Source organism: Meriones unguiculatus, chromosome 5 (assembly GCF_030254825.1).
Source record: "Meriones unguiculatus strain TT.TT164.6M chromosome 5, Bangor_MerUng_6.1, whole genome shotgun sequence".
In the NCBI taxonomy this organism is placed as follows: domain Eukaryota; kingdom Metazoa; phylum Chordata; class Mammalia; order Rodentia; family Muridae; genus Meriones; species Meriones unguiculatus.
Genome location: NC_083353.1, coordinates 97,414,620 through 97,437,740, shown reverse-complemented (window position 1 = coordinate 97,437,740; position 23,121 = coordinate 97,414,620). Strand labels below are relative to the sequence as shown.

At 37.6% G+C, this 23,121-nt stretch overlaps 1 protein-coding gene across 8 annotated transcripts in view; it reads right to left on the bottom strand.

Annotated features, from left to right (window-relative positions):
• LOC110555893 (contactin-4) overlaps nucleotides 1-23,121 on the bottom strand; it is a 1,034,823-nt gene that overhangs the window by 510,650 nt on the left and 501,052 nt on the right. For all 8 annotated transcript variants that reach the window (XM_060383874.1, XM_060383872.1, XM_060383875.1 and 5 more), the window contains one exon: nucleotides 14,563-14,710. In XM_060383874.1, coding sequence (XP_060239857.1) covers nucleotides 14,563-14,617 — 55 coding nt within the window. In that variant the 5' untranslated portion in view covers nucleotides 14,618-14,710. The remainder of the gene's footprint in view (nucleotides 1-14,562; nucleotides 14,711-23,121) is intronic.

Here is a 23,121-nt window from a genome sequence, read left to right as displayed (position 1 = left end):
GGAGAAAGCAGGACTTTAGGAGCACAAAACTTGGGCAATCTGAATCTCTGATGCTGCACGATCATTTTGAGGTTGTTATATCAACTATTGGCCAGATCTTCAAAATACCTTAGACACAGAGAGTAAGGCTTTTTTTTCCTGTTTCATATTTACCTTGACTTGTTTGACATTTGATTCCACTTGAACAAGATCAGTGTTTTTAGTTGCATTCATTACTCTGTGGTACAAACAGGCGAACAACGTGGCTGAAATTAGGGAATTTAGTTGTATTTTACATTAATTGCAATGGCAATAATGTGGTTAGCCATGAGACACCCAACTGGACAGCTGGGGTATCAGAATACTGGAAGACACACTGTGTCTCAGGGAGTTGCGTTCTGGTTATGTCACTCATCATCTGTGGGACTCTGAGCACACCAGTGAAGCTATCTCGAAAGTAAGAGAGCAGAGACTCTGAGAAGACAGAAACAGCTTTGTCAGGTTTTACTCATGACATTATTTTTAATTTGTAGACTGTCTTATTGTATTTCATGCAGATGAGTGTTTTAACTGCATATATGCATATGCACCATTTGTATGGCTGGTGCCTGCAGGGGTGAGCCACCCCTTGAGTGATGTAACTGAACTCATCCTCTGCAAGAGTAACAAGAGCTCTTAACCACTAAGCAGTTTCTCTAGGAAAGGAACACTTACGTTAATGATAAAAGGGAGAACATAAATGCTTGATTCATCTTCATTCTACACTCAAGTATGACTTCTCACACAGGAGTCAAGGATGAAAATAACTGGTTTTCTGATAGTGAACTTTCTTATGCGCCATAGGAATTCCTCCCTGAGAAAAAGAACAGGGAGGCTTTCCCAGGGAGGGCATGCGAGGATGATTTTATAACTGGAGGACAAACAAAAAGTCTTATATTTTTCAGTTATGTTTTCCTTGGAAGTACGGCTTATTTTCATGCCTTACCAGACTATGATAGCTCTCTAGTAAGCAAAAATAAAAATTGTATTGAATGCTATTGACTCAATACTGAGATTAAGAGAGTTATTACCCACTCTTTAAACATGTTTTCATTTTATTAGCGTTTATTATTTGCATAAAATAATAGGCTTAATTATGGTATTTCTTAATATGTGTCAAATAGAATTTAATCATTTTAAATCCCATATTACTATAGTCTCTTCCACTCTTCTAATGTCCTCTTCCTATGGCACCAAGCCCTCCTTCTACTTTTATGTATTACCTGTATTATTTTATTTTCCTTCAATTATTGTTTTTACATGTATGTATACATATGAAGACATAAATACACTATGCTGTGTCCATTCAAGGTTGCTCAGGATGTATAGTTTTTTAGCCCTGACCACTTGGTAATGGATAACCAAGTTAAGGCCTCATCCCTGGGTAACATTGATTTTCCATCTGTCAGCAGTCATTAATTGCCTTAAGCTCTTCATCTACTGCTGGGGTTTTAGGAGAGTTTACCCCTCCATAATTGCATACACAAAGGGAAGGTGAGTTATGGAGAGGGAGAATCAGAAACAAAGTATAACATCAGATACAATTCGAAGACAAATTCATTGATGATACAACCACATTCAAGTCAGTCTTTTGAAATGCAGAGTTTAGGTCACAGGGTTGTGCAACCCTAATTGCTATCTAACCCTTGATTGTTCTCTTCATCCTAAGAAGAAACCACACACAGTGCATCAGTCTCCTATTCCTGCCTCCTTCCTATTCTAGAACTTATGTTACCTTTTGTTTGATATGTCTAGGGGTTCAAATAAATGGAATGCTGTAATATATGACCCTTGGGTATTGCTTTGTCCACTTAGAATGTTTGTAAGGTTCATTCATGCTGTTACATATATCGTACCTTTCTTTTACTTTTCATTGACAAATAATATTTTATTGTATGGCCTAGTGTATATTTTTTATTCTTTTACCAAATGATAAATATGATACCTGTTTTCACTTTGTGGAGCTTACTTCTTTGAACGTTGAGTACTGATTAATTTTTTTTTTTTCAGTGCTATTCACATGTCTCTGGAAAGGCAACAACAGATCATCTGGAGGTTTCTCCATCCCTGATCACAAGTTGTACTACAGAGCAATAGGAATAAAAACTGCATGGTACTGGCATAGAAACAGAATGGTGGATCAATGGAACTGAATGGAAGACCCAGAAAAAAACCCACACACCTATGAATATTTGATTTTTTACAAAGAAGCCAAAACTATTCAGTCGAAAAAAGACAGCATCTTCAACAAATGGTGCTGGTCTAACTGGATGTCTATATACAGAAATATGCAAATAATCCATATTTATCACCCTGCACAAAACTAAAGTCCAACTGGTTCAAAGACCTCAACATAAAACTAGATACACTAAATCTGTTAGAAGAAAAAGTAGGGAAGACCCTAGAACTCATTGGCACAGGAGACAAGTTCCTGAACAGACACCAACAGCACATACTTTAAGAGCAACAATTAGTAAATAGAACCTCATAAAACTGAAAAGCTTCTGTAAAGCAAAAGATGCTGTTATCAGAACAAAACAATAGCCTACAGACTGGGAAAGGATCTTCACCAACCCTATATATGACAGAGGGCTGATATCCAGAATTTATAAAGAACTCAAGAAGTTAAAAAGCAATAAATCAAGCAATCCAATAAAAAAAAATGGAGTACGGAGCTAAACAGAGAATTCTCTCCATAGAAATATAGAATAGCAGAGAAACAGTTAAAGAGATGTTCAACGTCCTTAGCCATCAGAGAGATGCAAATCAAAACAACACTGAGATTTAACCTTATACCCATCAGAATGGCTAAGATAAAAAAATCAAGTGACAACACATGCTGGAGAAGTTCTGGAGAAAGGGGAACACTCCTCCATTGCTGGTGGGAATGTAAACTTGTACAACCACTATGGAAATCAATCTGGCACTTTCTCAGACACCTAGGAATAGTGCTACCTCAAGATACAGCTATAACACTCCTAAGCATATATTCAAAAGATGCTCAAATATACAACAAGGACATTGCTCAACCATGTTTGTAGCAGCTTTATTCATAATAGCCAGAACCTGGAAACAACCCAGATGTCCACCAACAGAGGAAAGGATACAGATATTGTGGTACTTTTATACAATAGAATAGTACTCAGCAATTAAAAACAAAGAAATCATGAAATTTTCTGGCAAATAGTGGGATCTAGAAAGGATCATCCTGAGTGAGGTATCCCAGAAGCAGAAAGATACACACGGTATATAGTTACTTATAAGTAGTTACTAGACCTATAAAATAGGGACAAACATACTAAAATCTGTACACCTAAAGAAGATAAACAAGAAAGAGGACTCAGGGTAATATGATCAATCCTTACTTAGAAAGACAAATGAGATGTGCGTTGGACATAGGAGAAAACAAATAACAGGACAGGAGCCAACACAGAGGGCCTCTGAAATATTCTACCTAACAGTGTATCAAAGCATTTGCTGAGACTCATAACCAAACCTTTGGCACAGGGTAGGGAATCATAAGAAAGAAGGGGGAGTTAATATGACCTGGAGAGGACAGGAGCTCCACAAGGACCAAATATATCTGGGCACAGGGGTCTTTTATGAGACTGATACTCTACCAAGGACTGTGTGTGGATATAAGCTAGAACTCCTGCTCGGATGTAGCCCATGGTAGGTCAGTATCCAAGTGGGTACCCTAGTAAAGGTAACAGGGACTGTCTCTGTCATAAACTCAATGGCTGGCTCTTTGACCTCTTCCTTCCCTAAGGGAGGAGCAGCCTTGCAAGGCCACAGAGGAGGACATTGCAGCCAGTCCTGAAGATACCTGATAAGCTAGGGTCAGATGGAAGAGGAGGAGGACCTCCCCTATCAGTGGACTTAGAAAGGGGCAGGGAGGAGTTGAGGGAGGGAAGGTGGGATTGGGATGGAATGAGGGAGTGGGCTACAGCTGGGATACAAAGTTTAACTGTAACTAATATTAAAAAATAAAATTTTAATTAAAAATTATTTTTCTACTGTTTCACTCTTTTTGCTGTACACAAATTAGACATTTTTACTGTAGAAATGTGTATCATGGGACTGTGATTAAAAATCTCTCTCTCTCTCTCTATATATATATATATATGTCTGTGTGTATGTGTGCATGTGTGCACACATATGTACACATATATTTTAGCCAACATTCTATCATATTTACATATTTTTATTTTAAAATAATTATTTTTTATTCATGTGCATGTGTATGTAAATTTGTGTAAGTGTTTGCCATGTGTGTCCAAGGTCCCACAGAAGCCAGAAGCAGGTGCCACATTCCCTCGAGCTGGAGTTACAGGCAGTTATTATGAGCCACCTGACATGTGTGCTGGAAAGCAAACTCAGTACCTCTAGAAGAACAATCAGTAGGTGCTCTTAATCACTGAGCCATCGCTCCAGCTATGTAAGAGCTTTCTCAAAGTCTTTATCTTCAAAGCCTGTGCTTTTCATTAGAAATTCATGACCATGCAAGTCTGTACTTGTAAGTTTCCTAAGTTCCTACATTAAAGGAAAAGAAAACTGAGTCAAAGCTTTATTTTACATAAACCAAAAAAAAAAAAATCGATTCACATACATGATCATAGAAAAACTACTAACGAAATTTTCTGCATTCAACATTCTAGGCAGAGAGTGGACAGAAGAGGAAGAGGCATGCAGGTGGCCCATATTTCCGGTACTGTATCCCTAAGCCACAAAGTAGTTCGGGTCACTGCCATGGCCAGACAGCAGGAACAGGAGGACAGGACCTGCCATTTTCAGACATGGCCTTGTGGTATTTAGCAATTTTCTCCAAATGGAAACATTACCTCCAAGTAGGAAAAGGATCACAAGACTCATGAAGCTAAGAAATGACCAGGAAGCAGAGAGTTACAACAATCACATTTCCCCCGTGCACATGCTTACAGTAGAAGTAATTGCTGAGATAGAGGAGTCGCTGGGCAGTTGCCCTTGCACATGGAGCTCCAAGAATGAAGCTTTTGTGAGCTCTCACCCATGCTGCCGTTGACTTTCCACAGAGACAGCTACCTTTACGTATTTAATTCATCCATGTCCCTGTAAGTGATCCCTCTAACCTATTGTCTCTATGAGCTAGACCTGAGTGGAAGCATTTCTGGGAGCTGCTAGTGATGCCCTACCTGGGATAAACAGACATTTGTTTCCATCACCCAGGAAAATATTACATGTAGGTATCTTGAGTTCAGATTTCCAACCTTAAGAACCAGGACACAGTAATCTTCTGGTGTTTCGGTCCTGCAGTGGGTGCTGATTCCTTAGGGCAGTTCTGAAACACATACTGGTGGGTAAGGTTGTACTGACTATGTTTCATGTGCTGGGGGTCTCCAGCATCATGGGAAAATACACACACACACACACACACACACACACAAACACACACACACACACAACCTTCAGAGAGGGTTTCTTTTATGATTCTTTTCTTACTGTGTTAGAAATGAAAATATTTGAAATAAATCTTAATTTGTATCTGAGGAGGTGAGCCCTTTCCCTCAGAGTCAATTATTTTCAAAACAAAATAATGTCATCTTCCTTAAGGGAAAGTATGCTTGATTACTCCGAGAAACCACGAAACAATCTGGCAATCTACTGGGGGTTTTGTAAACTATGAAAAATTATTTTATCTCTGAAAGTACAGAATTCATACCTAATAATACATATTATCTTTTGCTAAAATGATGCACAATTGTACTCTACTTGTATGCTCAAGGGATACATCTAAGTATTCTACAGTACATTTCTATTTCCATTTAAAATTAAGAAATAATATTTTCTGTATTTCATTGTAATGTTGATATCACAGGGCTTTACTGTACCCCCTGATGATTCAGAGACAGAGAAGAAGGGTTGTCAGAGAGAGTAAGCAATACTGATACTCAGGGTAGACTTCAACGTAAAAATCTTTTATCATTTAAGACTTTTAACTATTTTGATGGAATTTCTGTGCTCTTGAAACCTAATTAATTTCTGGAACTCAATCATAAAAATTTTCACCAGGTCTTCCATAGCGCCCAACTCTAGATCTCCAATTGGTACTTGTCCTGAATTTCTGAGTGTTATAAGAGGGTAACTCTAAATGTTTCCTCACCTAAATTAAGAGGCCTGATGCCCACTGATATTCTGCTATCTGACAATGTTGCTGTTCTTACATATAAGGAGGTGTCCACAGAAGCAGCAGATACCTGTTCTCTGTATGAAGGCAGTCTCTGTTCCGAGTACCCAACACTTGTCTCTCACACATAAACACAAACACACACAGAGAAAGATACATAAACACACACATTAATATATCTTAAGTATTTAGCAGTCATATATATTTACTAGATTGCCTTTGCATAAAGAAGGTCACATTGTGAACATTTGGAAAAACAGATGCGCTATAAATCTTAGTACACAAACTTTACCTTCTAAAGAAGGACCAGAAACCTGTGTTCCAAGAAACTGATAACTAGAGTCAGTAATTTCATCACATCATCACCACCAAACAGTACTACCGCCACCATCATAATTATTATCACCACCATCATTATCATCACCATCGCCATCATTTACATGATAAAAACCATTTAATTTAGAAACAAGCTACTAGGTTCAGCACTGTCAGGTCATTGAACATATGCCAAATGAAGCAATGAATACTAAACTCACATCAACTCAATGATACACTCAGACAAATTACAGAACCACGAGTTCAGTCCTCACAAACACCAGAGGAAATTCAATAATTTTGCTTACTTTATAAATGAGGAAAAAAATGACAATCATCTATGACCTAGAGGATGGCATCTCTTGATAGCATAGATAAGATATATTAGACCTTAACTGATGGCAGATGCTCTTAATTGTGAGCTCTGCCAAGTCTTTGGTGGTGTTTTATATTGGCATGAAACTCACTGTTGTGGGCCATTTCAGTCTCTGCATCTGGAATGAAGGAGCATCATTGATTCAGGGTTCAAGAAGAAGCATTGATCAAGTGGTATTAACAGCATACAAGGTTAATATTTCACTCGTCTCTTTTTTTTTTCCACCTCTAATTCATTCTACTCACCACCATTCTGTCACCTTTCTCTACATATGATATATCACAGACACTCTCAGTAAACCCTTCTCTTTTTTACACATAAGATGGCTAGCCTGGCTGGGCATACCTTATGAAGTCATTAAGGGCTTTGCTTTAGGAAAGGTTTTAAATAGATTATTCTAATAATTTTTTAGGTGACTGCTGGTATACATTCATGCCTATGATGCCTATGAGCATAAACAAGGCTGGTGGTTTATCTATTTACCTCATCTTTGCTACTGATTAATATTTTTTTCATTGTGAAATTACTTCAATATAAAACTCATTATTGAAAGTTTATTTTTTTTCTGTTCCTTTTTCTGGAGTGAGGACATATTTTCTTTTTCATGTCCTGAATTCTTTATCATTGGAGCCATCATTTTCTTTTAACACAATCCTTAGCTCTCTTCTGGGCTTAATATTTGCATTAATTGGGCTTTATGTCATAGTAAGAGTTATTTGAGAGAGTACCAAGAAAGCAGGAATCTTAAGCTTAGGATTCCATCAACATGGTTGTAAACATTATTTTTGATGGAAACAAATAAGATGTCTCATAGGACTCTGTTTGAAGTCACTAAATTAGCGCCAAATTAGCACTAAATTCTTTTGATCTGAATTAGATATACTCCGTGTGACCAAAGGCAACATTATGTTTAGCATCAGTGTTGGTTCTCAACTGCTACGATAAAGCATGACCAGGACAGCCTACATAAAACTAAGTTTATTGGGGCTTATGAACTAGAGGGCTGAGAGTCTATTGTCATCACAGTGCAGATGCATGGCAGCAAGCAGCAGGCACAGAAGCTGGAGCAGGAAGCTGAGAACACACATCTTGAACCACAAGCACAAAGCAGAGAAAGTGGCCTGGATATGGCTCAAGAGCTTTCACTCTCAAAGCCCACCCTCAGGAATACACTTCCTCCTGCAAGTTCACACCTCCTAAACATCCCAAAACAGTGCTCTCAGGACTCTAATGTTCAAATGGCTGGGGCTATGGAGGACATTTCTAACCCGAACCACCATAGTATCTGTCTAGAACTGGGGTTATTCGATTTGGCTATTGCATCTTTTTCTGTTTTATCTGGGGGGGGGAACAGGAAGGTGTTTGAAATTGAAATATTATACCTGTTGCATTGTGATATCAATCCCTACAAGTCACTCCCATGCATTACCTCTTCCTATTGAGAAAATAAAGATATAATGAAGAATGAATGAAGTGTGAAGATATATTTTTGGTTCTGTGCTGTGTTGTAATATTTTGATAAAGTGGCAAAATGTGTGACCATCAAATTCTATGTACAAAACTCTGTTGGGTACCCTCAACAGAGTTATTTTATATTTGGAGCCTGTAACCACAGACAACCCACTTCCATTTTAGGGACTAAGTCTTGCTGATTCTAAAAGAATCTTTCAAAAACTTACCCAGGACTTGTTTTCGTGTGTTGTGACTTCGGGTGTTGGCCTTTGGTTAGCATATTTACTATTATACATTTGAACTGCATCCCTGCAATTTATTATTCTATTGAGGACTCCTTGCTCCAACTTTATAAACACTCACCAATCTAAGACTAATCTCAGAATATTTCTCCTATGAATTATCTAGAACCTTTCTCCAGGACTTACCCCCAGATGCAGCTGTAACAGCAGCATAGATATTGTGTGTGTGTATGTGTATATGGTAATCTCTCTCTCTCTCTCTCTCTCTCTCTCTCTGTGTGTGTGTGTGTGTGTGTGTGTGTGTGTGTGAACAAATCAACAAAATACTGATAGCTACAGAAGAGTCACTTTCTCAAAAAGGGACGACTGCTGAAGTTGGTAAATGGCAAAGTGGAGAATAAATTTAGCTTCCCTGAAGCCAAGATGATTTGAGACTGTACCAAACTCACATTTTTATACACATTCACAGAGGGTTTTCTTTTAAAGTCTTCATGCTTGCTGCTGCAATCAACATATGGCTCAGTCACTTTATTATTTTTTCCTTCAAACTTTGCCAATATGAAGAAAATTGGGAATACATTATAACACATATGACCTGTGTGAAATTTCATACTAGTGGTATTAATCCTAGACTTAGTTCTAACCCTATCAGTATACATATCTGTATCTCCAACCCTAGGTATGGACAGCATTGTAAATTTTTAGAGCTGAAAGAGTTTCTTTAGAGACCATCTGTTCCAGGCCCTCATTACAGAGGTGTAAACTGAATCTGTGTGAGGCAAAATGACTTGTCCAACATCTGGTAAATGATAAAATTAGTAAGCAGCTGAAGGAATGCTTCTATCCAGTTGCAGGACTTGTATGTTTCTAGGTTTAACTCTAAGATGTTCTGTGCGCGTGAAATACTGTGAGGCATCTGTGGAAAAACATGCACAGTCAGCTCTTCCATCATTGGTTAAAGATGCGCTTCCTGCCTGGTGGTCTTCCCAATTGCTGATACAAACAACATAATTTGTCTTTTTATTATTATTATTGTTGTGTATATGCTATTGGTTTTCAGTCTCTCGAAAGCAGAGTAAGAGAAAAGATTGTCTAAGCAATTATTTTATCTTCTGGCAACTCCAAAATACAAGATTAAAGAAGAAAAGGCCAAAGTTGCTACTATGGGCATTTGGGCTCTTCTTGCTGGGGATCCCTAAGGCACTGCAAGGAAGACTGCCTAAGAATTGACTCTCCAAGTAACAGAAGACTGAGTCATTTATCTATGGACTGTCATGCTCCATTGACTGAGGGCTGCCCCCAAGGAGAGAGTTCGTGTTTCATGGTTCCTTACGCTTATGATGTATGAGAATAGCCAGAGGGAGAGAAATGTAGAAAAATGTCACCAGAGGTGTAGATGAAGTCAGAATGGGTAAGGGGCTGTTGGACCAAGAACACGTGATTCACAGTTCCATGGATACCAACAATTTATACATTTTAGATATTCCTTTCTAATTTGAAAATGCATGTATGGGCATGCATGTATGGGCTAGCTTCATAAATTACTCACTCATTAATCAATAATAAATGAGATATGAGTAACCCATGGTATCCTATAATTACACTACAGCATAGAGCTATGTGCTTTGGCTCTCTGTGTGTTTCTCTCTCTCTCTCCCTCTCCCTTTCTTTCTTCCTCTCCATCTCTATCTCTATTTCTTCCTCTGTCTGTTTTATGTGACTGGCCAATATGGGAAATTTATTCAATAAATAATATAGAAGCCAATTATGTTAGGCTTCTAGATCCTAGGCATGGAGCAGTGAATTAGAAAGACAAACTCTTACAACAATACTTCTAATAACAGCCTCTTTAATAACACACCTAAGAAATAGTATATTGGAGATACTGATAAGTGATTAGAAGAAATTTTAAATAATTAGGGAAGTAGAAGATGTGAATAAAATGAAACAATGCTTTTTAAACTTAGTATAGTCACAGAAACAACACTGATTATATAATATTGTAGGACATATCTAAAAATGATAGAAATCAAATCTTAGGTATATCAAAGGTATATTCTTGATGAAAGTAGTCCATAAATTCCAATCATAACTGATATAATTTCTGTATAGCAAGAAAACCAAATGTTAAGGGGAAAATAATCAGGAAATTGCAGGGTAGGAACTACAACAAGGATACAGATCAGTTTGTGTTTCTTTGTATAAATCTTGTTTCTTTAAGAAGTATATTAATTTGATTCATTAATATTATGAAACTCCAAGAAATTATACATAAAGTACCAAACACTATGGGTTCGGGTAAAAACACCAAACTCTAACCCCTGTTCATTTTTTAATAGTCACTACCATTCTATTTACTTACTTACTTACTTACTTACTTTCAATTTATTCACTTTGTATACTCGTGGTAGCCCTCTCCATTTCCTCCTAGTTCCACCTTCCCATCTTTTCCCCTTATGCCCTTTTCCTATTCCACTGAGGACCTCTTCTCCCTCTATTTGACCCTAGCCTATTAAGTCTCATCAGGACTGGCTGCATTATCTACCTCTATGGCCTGGCAAGGCTGTACCCCAGGGGGAGATGATCAAAGAGCCTGCCACTGAGTTCATATCAGAGACAGCCCCTGTACCCCTTACTAGGGAGCCCACTTGGAAACCAAGCAAAGGTCTAGGTCTTCTCCATGCATGGTCCTTGGTTGGAGTATTGGTCTCTGCAGGTGGCCCTGTGCCCAGGTTTGGGGGCTTATTGATTTCCTGTGCAGTTCCTGTACCCTCCAGGTCTTTCTATCTTCCTCTTCTTCCATAAGGTTTCCTACACTCTGCCCAAAGTTTGGCTGTGAATCTCAGTATCTCCTTCCATACCCTGATGGGTAGAATCTATCAGAGGCTCCCTGAAATTTGCAGGTAACTGATGGGAACTAAAAAAGATCATCCTGAGTTAGGTAACCCAGAAGCAGAAAGAAACATATGGAATATACTCACTCATAAGTGGATATTAGCCATATAATATAGGATAAACATACAAAAATCTATATTCCTGAAGAAGCTAAACAACAAGGAGGACCCTAGGGAAGAGGCTGAAATCTCACTCAGGAGGGCAAACAGGATAGACATCGGAAGTAGGAGAAGACAAGCAACAGGACAGGAGCCTACCACAGGATGCTCTGAGAAAGTCCACCTTTCACTGCCATTCTTTATTATGTTTTGCAAATATGCAGGTTTCGTTGCTCTTTAAAAAAGTAAGATGGAAGAGGAGGAGGTCCTCCCCTATCTTGGAAAGGGGAAGGGAGGAGATGAGGAAGGGATGTTGTGATTGGGAGGGAATGAGGGATGGGGCTATAGCTGGGATACAAAGTAAATAACCTGTGATTAATATAAAAATTATTATTAAAAAAAGAGTATTGTCATTCCAGATGTGAATGGCTTTAAAGATGCAAAAGTAAAGTCAATTGCTTTGTGATTGAACTTTTAGAAGATTGCTACAAAAATTATTATTATTTTTTTGTATTTTTGAGTTATCACTAGAGACTTACCCGAGTATTTGATGGAAAAAAAGAAAACCCACCAAAACAAAAAGCACCATTCAGTACCCCTAAACAATCTTCAAATCTTAAAGGATTCCTTTTAAGCATGGGTAGCCTGGTTATATATTTGAAATGGAAAATGATCAAGAAAGGGGATATTTAAAGTTGTTAATTACAGTAAACATAAGCATACATATTGTCCTTGCCAAACTCGTTCTGAAATGTAAAGCTAAAGAAGTATAGGAAAATATGGATGATACACAGAAAGAAGAAAATGAGCAGTTAAAGAAATCTGTTCAGTACTGAGAGTGTCAAGTGCAGTGGAAATTAATGAAATCAAGACAAATAACAAGGAAACAAAAACATTAATTAAAGCTTGACTTTACCTACTCTGAGAGAAGCATATGGTAAGAGAATATTAATACATGTAAAGCAACACACAGAAGGCTCATGGAAAAGTCAGTGTGCTGAGTTTATACAAATAGCTACTTGAACAAACAGTATGCATTGTTGTGGTGGCACTGCCCGTCTTCCAAAACACAACTGAAAAGGTTTGTAGCTTTTTTGATATTGCAACCTTTAATTTCCTAAAATGCCCTCAAAAACACTGGGTTAAATAAAGGTATTGCTGTTGGTAAAACCAAGGAATTTATTCACTCTTATATAGTTTAAAGGATATCTTTGGAGAGTCATTATGATAAAAGTTTCAGGACCTCAGTCGAGGTCTTTAGGGAGTTAAGTATCAGAGAAAGCCAGCTGATGTGCACAATTTGTGTTATACTGTTGAGACGGCAGAAGATTTAGGCTCTGAACACACGAGGGAGATAAACATGATCTCTATAAAAAGAGATTCCAAAATGTTCATAAATCATAGAAGAGAGAGTATGTTACATATCCAAACCAGAATGTGAAAACTGGAATTTAAAGTATATGTAAGCCAAGAATTATAAATAAAATAGAACAAATTAAAACAACTAATAGGGCAGTAAAAAAAATAAACAATGTATCAATAATTGACATTTGAATGTTCTAAAAGTAATAATACAGACATAGTTTCATGTGTAAATTTCAATCCTAAACGAACCAAATTAACACACTAAAAGATGCTTAAAGCTACAGTCTGGCTTGAATCTGAGGCATAGAAACAGATGTCCCAAGTATAGGACTTGTGACCTTTAGTGATTTTTTTCCACGTCTTGATTAATCAGCAATATTGTCCACAATTTGAATGAAAAAAAAAAAACATAATAAATGCTTGCCTCCTAGCGTTAATGGAAGAATGAAATGAGATTAAACACAGATACTAAGCAAAGTGCCTGCAATAAAGTGAGGGACCTGTACATGTTGATGCTGTCTTTGCTCCAACTGGCAAACAGTCTACTTGTAAATCAACAGAGCCCCACGAGCATGGTAGCTGTGTGTGTTCTGCTCAGGATTGTAGCCTAAGGTTCCAGTCCTGGGCTGGCCCACTGTAAGCCACCCAGTAGTATCTAAATGGATGAATCAGTTAAAAGGATGAAGATCCAAAAGCCTAATTTGCACGCCTGGGTTGGCTACCCAGAGGCTATTTAAGCTGTGGGCTGACTTTCCCCAGGGTCCGAGGATTGTTCAAGGTTCCTGAATAAACTGCATTGAAAAAAAAAATATTCCACTATTGAACTAAAAGTTCTTTTTCTTCACAGATTTATGATAAAATAAAATATGGCAAAAATTCAACTATTGTACAAAAAAAAAAAAAAAAAAAAAAAAAAAAACCCAAATATATTCAAATGTCTCTTTAGGACCTAAGACTATGAACAAGAAATCAGGTCAGCTCTGAAAGAAAAGTACTAACCCAACTGAGGAAACAATTTCTAGCCCGGGTGGACTTACAATGCATTGTTCCTGAATTACACATGTCAGGTGCTAGGCTCAAATCTCTCAGAAAACTGAAAAAGCAATAAACGGCATGTTTGAACTTATAAAGCCTGTTTTCTAGTGGTTGGCCATGGGTATATGGCAAAATCTTCTATATTTTGTTTTCTGGAGCCTAATAGGCTATAGGGGCACTGAAATGAAAAGCAGAGAATAAGATGGAGTGGTTTGAAAGAACTACTCAGATAAAATCCCATCCACTAACAACAAACAGCCAATTCTTCAGACTCTATTATCAGATTTACTGCCTAATACCTCCATGCAACTGAGCCCTGGGATGATCAAAAATAAAAATGTTCAAACTCAATAATGGCTTAAATAGCAGTAGACGGAAAGGTCGGCAGATGAGCCATCACTTCTGATGTTTGGACAGAGCACCATGAAAAGAGCCAGCGAAAGACTAGCAAGAAGGTGTGCTCACCACTATCAGCAAATGCTAGCCCCAGTAACCCGCACACTTATGATTTTACCATGGCCTTCTAAAGCAAAGGCCTACTTTTGAATTAGTGTGAAATACAGTGGCACTTTTAAATCAAAAAGTTTTGAAATGACACTCTACCTGCAAGGCACAACATGAATGATTGCAGCACTAGCAGTTCCCATGGCAACCTCATCTTCAGTTTCCGAGGTCAAAGGAGTTTCAAGTCCAATAACAAGTGAATGGAACTGCTGCTTCTGCTTCTTTTAAGTTTTGTGCAACCTTTAATCTGTGGACAAGAAGAGACATTACAATGAGATTTGGCTCCATGTCTCCTTATGGTCTCTGGATATCTGCCTCTAAATGAATAATAATGAAGTCCACTTATGGAAAATATTACTGAAGGGAAAGAAGGAACAGTGAATTATGAGTTTGAAGACAAATAAGCCTCCTGCTTGTGTTTTATTTTGAGGTCCAGCCCCTCTATATAGCTCACGCTGACTCCAAACTTCAAATTCTCCTGACTTAGTCTCCTCATGCTAGGATTACAAATGTCGACTAAGATTCCCAGCCCATTTCTTATTCCTTTTTTTTTTTTTTCAAATATTACTTAGGCAAGAACTTGGGCTGATATGGCCCTACACAAAGCTGGTAATGGGACAAGAACCTCTCCTTATCAGGTAGAAATTAACTTGAAGGCCCAGGAAGAGTCCTTGATTTACATGATCATTCTCCATCATTCAGTTTTCTGTCCTGTTATTATTTTTTTCCAGAAAATAATGAATCCCCCCCCCAAAAAAAATTGAACAGAAGAGATGCCCACAGAATCAGGTCAATAATGACAGCTTTCACAGACCTTAAAGTGAACTCCAAATTCCCAGTACAGGAACTGCAAGTACTCCACCCATTCATATGTTTCCCCATTGTGCTCCATATTTAATTTTAAAACTGCTACAGTATGGATGTGTTTTTTATGAATATGGTCTTGGAAGGCTCATGTACAAGATGCTTGGTACAAGGTGGTATAAAGCAAAAGAAAATGAGACCTGAAAAAGGAGGGACTTAGTGCGACCTGGGTATACTATTGAAGTCCTCAAAGGGATACAACAAACCTTTGCTGCATCAGTAGCTGCCTCAGGTATTTCACAAAACTGAAAAAAAGAATGGGCTAAAACTAGACAGTCGGAGTAGACAACTCCAGGATCTACTGAAATAGATCTTATCAATTACATGTTGCTGCTGACTGAGTACACATGGAAAAACCCAAAACAAAATTAAAAAGGAAAGAGGAAGTTGTATTGTCTATCGAGAAATGGATGCAACTGATGATAATCATATTAAGTAAATTAACTCAGTCTCAGAAAGATAAATACCATTCTCTCATTGATGGATCCTGGTCTGGCAGAGATTTAAAATCATATATGTACAGATAACTTGAACATAGAAGCAAAACTGCCTAGAAGGACAAAGGGCATCAATGTGAAAGGAAAAGGGAGAAGGCACAGTTTGTTATGTGTTTACATGAAAAAAGCCTTATAATACTTATAATACTGTAAAATAAAACTAAATTAAATACAAATTATAGAAAAATTTAAAAATGGTACTTTAGCTTAAGAAAACTGCTGATAAATTTCTAAATCAAACAAACATAATAGTTTTCATTTTAGACAGAAATTTTAAACTAGACTTCTGCAGTAAAGGTAGATTATTTATTCTGTGAACCTTTTAAAAGCTCTGTAACCAAACTGTGAGACAGGTGGAAAACCATTGTCTTTATGGAGAACTCTGGAAGCTCCTGGCAGAAAAGGGCAGGTTTCACCATGCCCAGGTCAAGCAGAGCAGGACATGTGGGTCCCAGCCCAAGTAACCACAACTTTTCAAAGAAATGCTAAACAGTATTGCATTTTGAAAAATCTATCAAGCTTTAATGGTTGGCTGGCAATCAGCTTAAAATAGCTTAAGATGAGATCAGGCATGTCCTGTGAGACTGAACATTTCATGACTGAATGCTTGGCCTCAAACAAAACATTTATAGTATTTTCTACAAGGCTCAGAGTACAATGCAGAGAGAGAAAGAGAGAGAGAGAGAGAGAGAGAGAGAGAGAGAGAGAGAGAAGAGAGAGAGAAAGAGAGAGAGAAAGGATGTAAGAGCAAGAAGATAAGAAGATGGGATGAGCTGTAAAGTGTCATCTTCTAGGCAAGACTCACCAGTATAATGAGGAACTCACAGCAACTACACAGGAATGGGCTTACCAATATTCAGGCATGAGTGGATGGAGCGCTGAATTATTGGTACTGATCTCCTGAGGAATAGGAGAGTCACTGCCTTCTATTTTGTTCCAAACCATGACTCTACTACATATTTCAACTAATACTCCCACAAATGGCTCTAATTAACTAAGTGGGTCAAAAATCAAATCAAGTGTAGTAAATCTTGGAAAGGAACAGGTATGGATGATAGTGCAGGAGTCTGGAAAACAGAGGATAAGGTGGGGTACAACACTAGCGAGGATATTATATAATAAAATATATGTATGTGTGTGTGTATGAAATTCTTAAAAAAGAAGGTCAACAATAAGAAATTTACAAATACATAGTAAGTGGGGTTTTTTTTTCATTGAACAAATTAACAATCATGGAATGAACTTACTAACTACTGCTTCCCATAACTACAGTTTCCCAGGCCTTCAGTAAAAATTGTTGAGTCAGAATCTCCAGAGGCAGAGTGTGGAAACCTTAGTTTGAAATCTGGTCCACTAAAGTCTGTAGACAGTGCTTTTGTAAAAGACTGTATGTGTTTGCATCAATAGAAAACAATTTTTTTTGTGTGTATTTTTTCAAGCCAGGGTTTCTCTTGTGTAATGGCTATGGCAGTCCTGGACTAGTTTTGTAGCTCTGACTGGCCTCAATCTCACAGAGATCCTCTGCCTCTTCCTCCTCTAGTGCTGGAATTAAAGACATGTACCACCATGCCTTGCTAATAGAAAATAATTTCATAATCTCAAAAATATCTACCATATATCTACTGGACTGTTCAGTTTTATATCAATTTGACACAGCCTGGGCTCACCTTGGATAAGGAAATCTCAAAAGAGAAAATGTCCACACCAGAGTTGTCCATCGCAAACCATGGTGCATTGTTTTCATTGGTGATTGATGTGCAAGAGCTCAGCCTACTGTGGATGGTGCTACCTTTGGGAAGGCAGTCCTTAGGTGCAAAAGCCAGCTGAGTAAGCAATGAAGAGCAAGCCAGTAAGCAGCACTCTTCTATGACTTCTGCAGCATCCCTTGCTCTGCCCTGTTTGAGTTTCTGTTCTGACTTTCCTCAGTCATGAACTATGATTTGGAACTGTAAGCTGAAATAAACGCTTTCCTCCCTAAGGCCATAGTGTTTTATATCAGCAGTAAAAATTCTACCTAAGATGCTTACTTGGATGATGCTATTTTGCAAAGAATCTAACGATAGAAATACTTAAATATATTTCACTCTGGTACATTGGTGCATGGCTCGTGTTTCCTCTCGTCCTCACCATTCTTCCATACTATTGGAAGGCAGCCCTCATGATACTCATATAGAGTACTGTCTGCTTTCCAGATACAAGGAACCTGCCCAAATGAACAAGATGGTGCCTCCAGCTTCTAAGAGCTCATGCTCTAGTGGAGACAGTTTCATCAACTGTAAAATATACTTTTATTATCTTACAATGAAAACTTTCTGGCTTGGAAAGTCCACAGCAAGGTTAAAACTCTTTGAAAAACTATCCTGCACCACTAGTTACCACATACAATGATTACCCAGCCTCAAAACACACACACATACACATAAACACATATACATGTATAGATGACTATGTATATACATTCCATATTTAATACATATGTACATTGCAGAAATCTCCAGTATTTTTAATTGATTATCAACCGAGGCTTCTCATCCCATTCTCATGCATGACGGACACATTGTGAACAGATGCAGGATTCAGTAAAAAGGTGCTCTTAGAATTAATTTACCCTACCTGGCCACTGAAAAACCTTTATGTATGACAGGAAGCCAAGAGAAAATGAGCTCCCATCATTAGAGAACTCACCTCCCTTTTGTGCTCTTAAATAGAGCACCTGTGATAGAGCCAGACTTAATATGTTGTGAAGATGAGAGGCATCCTTGACCTGAGATCTGCTGAGGTAGCTGAAAGTGGGCTGAGTCTGTAATTGGATATGTTCAGATACTCTTATAACATGAATGGTGATTAGGGCATTTGGATAAACAGGATGTGCTGATCAATAAAAACTATTAATGTCTAAAGTGAGTGATCAGAGTATTAATAATTAATTTGCCAGGGTAATGTCATCTCAGATCTAGAGATTGATCTACAATGTTAAGCAGTTTCTAGGAGCAATTAAAACCAGCTTAGGGAATGTATCCAGTTACAAGACCATGATTTAGCTCCTGATATGATACTATTTATAAGGCATATTGCTTGAAAAGCTGAAGATTCTAAAGATGGAGAAATTTAAGAACCATGTGGACATTTATTTACATTCAGGTGTGTAAGGTTCACCCTCAATCTGAAATCATGGTGTCCTTGATGATCATTTTTCTAGCGGGCAGGATTATCAGAAGCAGTAGGTTTTCTGAAAGGTGTTGGAGATTCATGACCCTCGTGTGGCATTGTGGTGCAGGATAGAAAGTTTCATAATTTCGGTTTTCTTGCCAGTGCCAGAAAGAAAGGTGTGGGATAAGCTGAGAGTTATAGCAGCAATAGATCTCCCGTGCAGCTCTGAGCTCTCACTGCTTTATTGGAAGGTGGCTGCAGCAGAGGTAGTATACCATGCAGTAACTCTGAGATCTTCTCCAGGACGGACACACATAAATCCTGGATAGGATGCCGCACAATGAAACAGAAGTTCATTATTTTTCTCTGAGGAAGAAGGAGATGGATAACTGAGAATTCTACTTTCCTTCTTTTCCTTTTCTATACATAGAAAATGCCTCCCAATCCTTCAAGCAATGGCTATACTAGCAATTGAACATAGGGTTCCAGGATCGGCCACTGATGGAATCATAGAAGACTGACACAGACCGTCACCATGAGCTTCAGGTATTGTACATGCACAGCCTAGTCATGTATTCGTACATGTTTTGACACTTGGCTAAATTAAAATTATATTGGTATTCAAATGGCATCAATTCAGTCCATGCGGTAGGGACAATGCCAAGGTGGGTGTGCCAAAACAAGGGAGGCAAGACTCTGTCTTCAGTGAGCTCACGCGTTACTTATGAAAAGCAAATAAACCAGTAAATTTTAAGTCAGCACAAAGTCTGACTTAAGTGTTAAGGAAAGTCATAGATGTAGAAAACGAGTAGGAAGGGACCCAGGAATGGGTGGGGGCAAGATCTTCAAGAACTTACTTCAGAGGGGCTGCAAGAATCGATCTTAAAGTCAAATAATGGAGAAAAAGTTTCTAATCCCAACTACTGGAAAAATCAAGTCAGGAAACTATGATCTCAGACAGTATCAGGTTGTAGAGACATAAAAGAATGAAAAATGCACTCTGCCACACTAGCTTGAGCTGTCATCTAGGACCTACTGTTCTCCAGCTGGGTGGTTCATCTATTAAACAAACAAACAAACCTTTATTATATTTATATTATATACAAATTCATATTCAATTAGTATATATATATTGTATTAGAGTGTATGTATACATAGAAACATATATATATATATATATATATACACACACATATACAGAGTGTATACACACACACATGCAGACTTTCATACTTTATTTCAAAAGGCAAGAGCAGGCTGGAATAGCCTTCAAGAGGTACAGGACCCTAGCAAGCTGTCTTTCCCGTGTGGAGAGCTGCTTTCCAAGCCACCCCTCAGAGCACGGAGTACTTAATTTATTTCTTCTCTTTTTCTCCTACAGTCAACGATGTAAGTGCATGTCCAATTACTAAGTATGCTTTTAATCTACAATATATATTAAGGTCTCAAATCATGAAGACAAAGCAGGAAAATACTGAATTTGAAATGAAGCACAATGAATTTTATTTTTCCCCATCAATCATAGGATTTGAAATGAAGCGCAATGAATTTTATTTTTCCCCATCAATCATAGGATAGCTGTGTAATTTCTAATTGTGTCAGATATTCTTTACATTGGAGACCATACATGAACTTCTGCCTAGCAGAGAGTAAACCAGAATGTTTTGTAAATGCTTAATCTTGTTTAGGCTTAGATTCAAATTTAGCTTTTTCCACCGGACCCTTATACCTCACCAAATTGAGTTTTTTAAATTTATGAAGGAATGGTGCATTGTTTTCTTCTTTCATATTAAATGGGCACATAGAATGGTAGCTAATTGTCAGAAAAAGGCAGTCACTGAAGAGTTGGCATGTAAATGGAAAAATAGATACCTAACATCTTTTGTGGATGTGTTTTTACACTCACTTTTCTCATTAAACCTTCACAACCATCCTGGGGTCAGGCAGCACTATCCTTTATAGAATTTCTATGTGCTACTATTAATTTTTTTCTCTTCTGTTTATTAATTTTTTATAGATAAGAATTCTCATCTCTGTGCAAACATTTTCAATGACAAAATACACCTTGTTATACTGTTTTCCAAATTTAGTTATATCATGTAATTTGGATAACAAATTTTCATCTGAGCCTCATTGATTACATTTCTTTTCATCCTTCCTTTCTAATCTCCCTCTTTCTATTTGGACATTAATAATTTCATTATCTGGTTCCAGTTTTAACTGTATTTCACAAATTTATCCTGAGATATCTATCACAGAGAATCTATTCTATAGGCTTATATACACCTTTTAGCACATGAGCTAGAATGAGTGCCATCAATTGAGGACAAAGAGGTATTGAACATTTTCAAAGGATGTCTTTCAGTTTATATGTATAGATTTTTTTTGCCTTTATGTATGTATGTGTTCCATGTGTGTGACTGGTACCCACAGAGTCAAGAAGAAGGAGGCCTTATAACTATAATTACAAATGATTATGAGCCACCATATTGGTGCTGGGAATTGAAACCAGGTCCTTAACCAGAGCACAAGTTCCTTTTACCTGCTGAACTATTTACCCAACCTAAGTATTGAACATTTTAACAATTATGTTTTAAAAGAGGCAAATAGATACAGCTAGAAACTTCTGCCATTATTTAGTTGAACATACAAAATTTGCCTAGTCCACCTGAAATGTTATTCATAATTCTTCATAGAGATGAAACTAACATGTATGAAGAATGAACATTAAAATGTAATAGACAATAACCATCATGACAGAATACTGATTAAACTCTTCGATCATAGTGGTTATGTGTTAAGGGAACAAAATACAAAATTACTATGGAAATGATAAATAATAGACATCATTAAAATGTCTTATAGAGCAGTAGTTACCTGTGTTATACATTTAAGTAACATAATCATTAATATAACGCTTTAGAAAGGCAGCAATATAGTTTTTATTTTATAGGGTTAGTAAATTGCTCCTTGTTAGTCTTACAAGTAAGAGAATAATTTTATCTTTAAATATTTTCCATCCTAAGACTATTGAAGTATATTTTACATAGTGGCATAGGCTGTTTGCTGTATAGTTTGATTATTTTTTTTAATGTAAAGTCATACAACATTGCTAAGAGACATACAGGATGCTTCTCTCCTGCATAGAAGTAAATCCTCAAGTTTCAGTTCATGGGAATTTAACTACTCTTGACTTTCCTAAAATAGGGATGTGGGGCCAACTTTTGCATATCAAAACAGAGCTTCATCTTGCATTCTGATCATTCTGGTGTATCATCCCTCCATCAGGGTGCCAGCCCTATATCATATTCTCATTACAATAGAAACAACAGGAGTAAATCATAGCTCAGGAAAGAAAAATGCCTGGCGCCTCTCCCTTCTACCTCTCCCTCAGAGAGCAATGTTAATTGATTTGCACTCATTCCTGCTTAGCCTGAGGGCAGCCCCAGAATCTTTTCAACAGAGCATTTCAAATAGACATGACAAAATCAATACATGTTGCAAGTAAAATAAAAAATACCTTTGCTCCCCTTTGGTGGTTGAGCGTGTTGGCTGTAGCATCATAACAGGCAGGTTTAAATCCCAGCTTTACCATTTAGCTGCTGACCTTGGGCGAGTCATTTAACCTCTGCTAACCTCACTTTCTTCTTTGGTAAAATGACAGTAAAGATGCAGAGTTGTTGGAAAGAGTATGAGAGAAAAATCTTTATAATTGGATTCTACTAGAAAAAGCTTATCTTGGTTTTGAGCAGGAAAACTTGTTGCGGGAAGATGGCCAAGGCTTGGAATCATTTAGCAATGGGAAGAAACAGATGCAGAGAGGAGTGCCTAATGCCATAGGGGAAATCCTTGGATTCCCTTCTGAGTGAGCATTACAGAAGAAAGTCAGTAAGGAGGGACCAACAGCAGGAACCAGAAGCTTTCTGGTTACAGAGAAGCAGACTCTGTAGACTCTTGGGCTCTTACCAGAAGCAGAGGAAATTACATTTCTTAGCAACCATCTCACGTTTGTTTTCTTCCTGCCCACTGGTGTGCTGCACAGTGCCAATTCTGCTAAACTCCCAAATAAATCACTGTTAATGAAGCATGTTGCCATACAGACAGCAACAGGCATTTTTTAATCACCTAAACTAAAGAAGAGCTAAAG